The sequence below is a fragment of the Gavia stellata genome, chromosome 8, assembly GCF_030936135.1.
Source record: "Gavia stellata isolate bGavSte3 chromosome 8, bGavSte3.hap2, whole genome shotgun sequence".
Lineage (NCBI taxonomy): Eukaryota > Metazoa > Chordata > Aves > Gaviiformes > Gaviidae > Gavia > Gavia stellata.
In genome coordinates, this window is record NC_082601.1 from 11,097,258 (window position 1) to 11,103,837 (window position 6,580).

Genomic DNA, 6,580 nt, shown 5'->3' on the forward strand with positions numbered 1-6,580 from the left:
TGCAGCACTGGAAGAGACAGACAGCAAGAAGGCATTGTCTAAAAACATAATTTAATGTGGTATTTTGGTGATTGTGGTCAACGACTGAATTTTTTTGCAGACAGGAACAGGTTTGACGTTAATGACACCATCATTCACACGAGCATTGCATTGCACAGAAAAGAAAAGTTTACACTTGACCCTATACAAACAAAGCAGCAGCAGAAAAACCAGTTACGGTCCAGTCCCACTTTGTGAATAGTCGATCTGAAAATTCATCATCATCATTAATACTCATTGACAAAAAAAAGTGACTGGTTCAAACTCTGTGTGCAGCACAGTCCAAACTCTGGACTCTCTTACACCCCTTGGGAACCACTCGAGAATTTCAAGCTGCCGAGTTCCTCGTGTGACACACAAAAAACACCGAGGTTGACAAAGGGAGGGGGGGGCAGAGGAAATGGGGGAGAGTAAGGAAGGGGATCGCTTGGTTTCACTTCTATTTTGTTTCCACAGGGGTAAAAAAAAAAACCAAAACATACAAACTGATAATGAAGCTAAAGTGACCTGTGGAGACAGCGGACACCAGCAGGAACAGTGGCACGACGGGGTACAGAAACACCAGCCAGCCCCACGCGCATCAGCTGCGGGGCCAGTTGTGTCGCATCGCTTGTTGTGTGTTAATCGGGGTATAAAAGAAAGCCAGAGAAAGTGCTGTACTTATTGTTGTTGCCTCCGTGCGCTTTGCCTCCGTCCAGCTTGACGTACACCTCGTCACCGGAGTCCAGGTGCAGCACCACGCTGTTGCTGGCATAGTCGTAGTTCTGGTCCGCGTCCTGGGCGATGGCACTGGCCCGCACCTGCCAACACAGCCGTGGGGTACATCAGCCCCCCGAGCCCCTCTTCCCCAGTCTCTCCATCAGCCCCCCGAGCCCCTCTTCCCCAGTCCCTCCATCAGCCCCCCGAGCCCCTCTTCCCCAGTCTCTCCATCAGCCCCCCGAGCCCCTCTTCCCCAGTCCCTCCATCATCCCCCCGAGCCCCTCTTCCCCAGTCCCTCCATCAGCCCCCCGAGCCCCTCTTCCCCAGTCTCTCCATCAGCCCCCCGAGCCCCTCTTCCCCAGCCCCTCCATCACCCCCGCGCCATCCCTCCCGCCCCCCTCCTCGCTTCTCCTTCCCCGCAGCCCGGCAGGAAAGTTTGCTAGCCGGGAGTCTGCAGTTTGTCGCGGCTCTAAAGCCGCTCCCCGCGGCGCACCCCCGCCCCGACGGCGGGAAGGATGCTCCGGCTGCGCCTTCCGCCGGGAGCGGCGGCGGCCGGGGCCCGCGGGCGGCGCCGGGGCCGGGAGGGGGGGCCCCGGGGCGGGGACGACGAGCGGGGGAGCGGCGGGGACCCACCTGCCCGTTCTTGCAGAGGTCGGCCCACATGCTGGTGCCGTCGCCGCCGCGCATGAGGATGTGGTAGGTGAAGAAGTAGATGCCGCGCACCTGGCAGGTGAACTTGCCGCTGGCCGGGTCGTAGTGGTTGCCCAGGTTGGTCACCACGTCGTCGAACTTCAGGACCTCGTAGCCCTCGTGGGGGCTCTTCAGCCCCACGTAGAAGGCGATGCGCGGCCCGCTGAAGGCGGCGCTCAGCCCGCCCGCCGTCTCGCCGCCCGCCGCCGCCCCGCCGCCGCTCCCGCCGCCGCCCGCGCCCGCCAGCGCCAGCCCGGGCAGCCCCGGCTTCCCCGCGTCGCCCCGCTCCCCCGGCGGGCCCCGCGGACCCGGCGGACCCGGCTCCCCGGGGGGTCCGCGCGGGCCCGGCTTGCCCGGCCGGCCCGGCTCCCCCTTGGGTCCCTGGACGAAGGGCGGCGGGGCGTTGGCGCCTAGGTCCTGCAGGGCCTCCACGGCGGCCGTGCTGCCGGGGCCGGGCGGGCGGCCGCCGCTGTACGGGTCGCAGATCATGCGGCAGGTGCCCATCATCTCGTAGTGGGCGCCGCTCTCGGCGGGCGCCTGCAGCAGCAGCAGGGGCACGGCGACCAGCAGGGCGACGGCCATGGCCAGGGCGAGCCCGGCGGCGGCCAGCAGCCGCCTCCTCCGCTGCCAGAGCCGGGCGGCGACGGCGAGCAGGTCCTCCTTGCCGTGCGAGGCAATGGTGGCGCGGGGGGCCGGCCGCTCCCTGCGGGGGACGGCAAGAAAAGGCGGTGAGCCCCCCGCCGCCGGCGCCTCCCCGCCCGGCCCCCCGCCTCAGCCCGCCCGCCGGCCGGCCGCTCGCCCCGCCATGCCGCCGCCGAGAGCAGCCGCCGCCGCCGCCGCCCCGCTCCGCTCCGAGGGGACGCGGCGCCCCGTCCGCCCGGCGGGGCTGGGCCGGCGCGGGGGCGTCGCCGCGCCGAGCGGGGCGCCCGGCTCTGCCCCTCGCCCCCGCGGGGGGGGACGGGCTCGCCCGCCCCCGTCGCCGCCCCGACGTGGGGGGTGCGGAGCCGGGCGGGGCGGGGCGGGCGGACCCACCTGCGGGGCCGGGCGCGGGGCGCCGGGGCGGGGCTGCCCGGGGGGGCCTCGGGGCTCCGCCGCCGCTGCGGCCCGCGATGCGCCCGTCTGCAGCCACCGGCCCGCCCGCCGCGCGGAGCGCCGGTGGCGGCGCGGCCCCCCGGGCGGGGCGGGCGGAGGGGAGGGGAGAGGCGGCGGGGCGTCCCGCACACCCCCGGGCTCTCCGGCCCCCCCGACGGCTGACACTGGGGCGGGGGGGGGGGGGGAACCCCCTCGCCCCGCCGGCACCGGCGGAGTCCCTGCGAGTACCGCCCGAACTGCGCCCCACTGAAACCGGGACGGTCGGGGACTCCCCGCATTGCCCCGTTCACCTGCCGCCCGAAACGGCCTCCGCCCTCCGTCCCTCCCTCCCTGCCCGCGGCCGGGCGGCCCCTGCGCGACTGCCCGGGCCGCGGCCGGAGCCCCCAGTCCCGCCGGGGCGATCCGCCCGCCGCCGCCGAGCCGCACCGCTCTCTGCGGGCGTGGGTCGGGGAGAGCCCCGCGAGGGCAACAACAGGTCGCCCCGGCGTGTTCCCCGTGGCTTCCTCAGCCTCCCCCCGTCCAGCACCGGCGGCCCAAAGACGAACGGGACATCGTCGCGGGTGGATCTGGCTCCTCGATACATCCGAGTGTAATTAACGTTCGCTACACCCGTCCCGATTTCCCGGGGCAGGCGGGGCTTGCCAGGTGGAGGGGAGCCCTGGGGCGAAATACCTTCAGCAGAGTTTAGGTTGGGTTACAGCACCGTGTTTTGTAGGTTTCCCTGCGTAATGATGGGTCCAAATCAGGAGCTTTTTTTCCCCCCAGTCGAGAAATTGTGATTAATTGCCCTTGATTTTCTAAGTAAACGGTGGTAGTACAGCGGGAGCTCCTGCATCGTTAACTGCCTACAGGGATCTCCCCTCTGGGAGTAAGCTGAGATCTTACCCACACATCTCATAGCAGAGGGTTCAACACCCGTCCTGAAAAGACAGAAGATAGTAGTACAGTGATTACACAGATTTCCTAAGGGCAACATTTCGGTGTCCCCCGCTCCCCTGGTGCAGCAGAAGGGTGAATTTCCAGAACTGAGGGCAGTCTGGTTTGTCTTAAAACAGGCAAAGCTGCAGGTCGAAGGAAGCGAGCCGCTCAGCCTGATCCAACGCGTGTTGAAGCTGATGGCCTGGAGGCATCATATGCAAATGGTGACATGCAGGCTTCTTCCAAGAACTGCAGAAATGCCCTAAAAGGACTTGGGACTCTTTTGTTCGCTTTCCTTGAAATTTAAGGAGGGGACATCAAGACTCTCCCATCTGGAATGCACGCACTTCAGGACCAGATCTCATCTCAGTTACATCCCTGGGTGCGTCCAGCGTTTTTCCCTGGAGTTACTCGGGCTTTGCTCTGCTGCTGCTGCTGAGATCAGGATTCATCCCCGCCCCTCCAAGTCTCTCTGATATTTTTTTTTTCACATCTATGTATTTGAAGCTGGAGGGGAAATTAATCTTGTCAATGAAAACCTTTCCCTGAGAATTGTATAGATAGTTGTATTAGAGTAACCATGCCTACTACTTAGCACAATGCAGCTAAATGTTTTAAGAGATGAGATTGTGACGAAGATGTAAGTCCTTTTCCTCTCCTCTGAATTACCACTTGCATCCCACAGTATTATAAGCCCCCACACTTGTCTAAAGCCTTGTAAAATGATTTCTAATAGTTGTTTCTGTTACAGCCCTAGTATAATTTTCCATATATTAACTGTGCTAAATACAAATAAATTCACAAATAAATTACACTGCTTTGCCGATCATCCCTACTTAAGCTTCTGTTAATTTCCCTTTTGTTCTGGTATTTGTCACTAGCTCGGCTCTCCCCGTCTGTGTGAATCCTCGCTATTCCCCCAGAGCTCTGCAAACCCCCCTAACGTGGCTTTCTAATCTCCTGTTTTCCGAAGGTAGCAGCCACACTGTAGCTTTTCTAACCCTTTTCTGAATAATTAAATTCTTGTATCATTTGGGCTGTGCTGCAACTTCCCTATTTGCATTAACTCACTTTTATAATGAAGTGACTGGTGCTGGGAACTATATTCCAAATGGAGGCTCACCAGCCCCTTCTGCAAAGCCAGAATAATTTTCTGTGGCGGGGTGTGTTATTCCCACGGATCAACAAGGACAGATGAAGAAGAAGAAACATGTTCTAACTTTCAGCAGGACAAAATTGGCACAGTTCTTAATAAGGACAGTTGAGCGCTTGAACAAGCCGGCAGAGAAGATTACAGAGAGATCAGCAGTTAGGTTAGGTGTCAAATTCTTGCAATTTTGATTGGGAATAATTTAATTACTCCTCTGTGATGCAGTGGGATGGACTGATCACCTACTAATCGCTCCATCAGATTGCTTTAAGGTAAACACAGTGGGACTTTAACATATAACGCATCATCTCCAGTAGGATCTACATTCTACGTTCCTGGAGACCTGGAGTTATGGGCTGACTGAAATAATGCACCTTGTGTCCCAAGAACGAGCACTGTGATCGGTGAGGCAGCTATTTGATTTAATCCTACACGTGTAAGTATTTAGGAATACAGTTGCAAAAAGGTACATGGCAACACTCAGCTTACAATTTTTGCTGCTGCACCCTATTTGGTGCCTGCCTTCCGTACGCGATGGGATGCACCGCAGCAGTACAAGGAGCAGGAAACTGCCAGATTAGCTGATCAGGCAGTGTCTGAAGTAGTGCCTGCCCTGCAAGGAGGTGCCTTTCTTCATTTGAGATCACAAGTACCAAAGCCTCTCTTGGAGTTAGGCACTTCAGATCTTTCAAAAAGTGAGTCAGGTTGGTGCTCCGTTGCAGGCTACTCAGGGCTGGCAAGACTAAAGTGCCTCTTGGTGTGCCCAGAGAGAGAGACAAAGGCACCCACAGAGCATCCCTGGTGAAACACCGAGGGTGTCTGGACCTCGGCATTGTATGATGGCTGAGCAGGAGTTTTGGTGATGACTGTTGTTGGCCAAAGCAATAGTTAGGCACCTAAAAGCTTGCATGGATCTAACTCGAAATTCCATTTTCAGATGCGGTGTAAGGACTCAGGAACCAGACTGCTCAGGGAAGCGTTTGACAGGTCAGGCACAATTCCCAGATTTAAACAGTCAAGAACCCAGACACTTCACATTGAAGCTCCAAAATTCCAGGGGCACATGAATTTCCATCAGTTACCTCCTCCTTAATTTCTGCTTTAAGGCACAGCCACCCAGCTCAGGATGCTAGTAACTCTCAAAAGATGTTTCTGCTCCATCAGATTCATGAGATCTGTCTGCTCCATCAGATCCATCTCCCGCAGGCATTTCCAGAGAGTGTCTGCTAGATCAGTGGTGAGGACACCAACCTGGGATGTTGGAGACTTGTTCCAGTCTTTCACCCTTTACCAGCTTTGGAGCAAGTTTTTAAAATTATCTTTCCAGTCTTCCAGGAGAATAGTCTCAGCCTCGCAGCTGCAGCGTGTTGTGAGTTGGACCTTCTTCAGCTTGTTCGCTAGGATTTATTCTGCTGTAAAAATAGCGAAATATTCACAGGGGCAGAGGAAGGAAGAATAATTCCACAGGCTGGTTAGGGCTCCCTCCCAAGAGACACAAAGGAAGCAAGCTGATGACTGAAGGAGCTCAGGGCTGAGCTTTCAAACCACACCTGCCCCAAGGCTGAGCCACCTTACGTGGTGTGACCAGTCTGTCCGTCCAGGAGGCAAACATGGGACGCTCCTCAAGGCTTCGGCTGGCTGGCTGTATTTCACAGGGAGGTTGTCAGCAGGGTGACAAGGAGGACATCGGGGTTCAGCTCAATTTGCTGCCTGAGAAATCCCAACCTGTGTTCCCTGGGAGGCTGCCACCATCCTCCAGGGTCCAAGCTACCCAGGGGAGTTGGAGAGAGCAGGGAGGAGAGCACCGCATGCCCTTATGTTGAATCTGCTCTTCTTTGCATAAAAAGAATAAAAGATTCATTGAGCTAGGAGGAGATAAAGACCAAAGGCGAGTATAATTTTCAGTTTAGTGGTGAGGGCACCTACCTGATCTGGAGTTTCAGTCTTCCTCCAAGAGCTGTTTGTGAATTCCAGCCAGGAAGGTGAGGTACA

The 6,580-nt window shown here is 58.2% G+C and overlaps 1 protein-coding gene across 1 annotated transcript; it reads right to left on the minus strand.

Annotated features, from left to right (window-relative positions):
• Positions 1 to 659: 659 nt before the first annotated feature.
• C1QL2 (complement C1q like 2) lies at positions 660 to 2,010 on the minus strand. The gene is made up of 2 exons (XM_059820662.1): positions 1,372 to 2,010; positions 660 to 839 (listed from the first exon to the last, which is right to left on the minus strand). Exons 1-2 carry the CDS (start codon positions 2,008 to 2,010, stop codon positions 660 to 662), a joined length of 819 nt encoding a protein of 272 aa, XP_059676645.1.
• Positions 2,011 to 6,580: the final 4,570 nt, after the last annotated feature.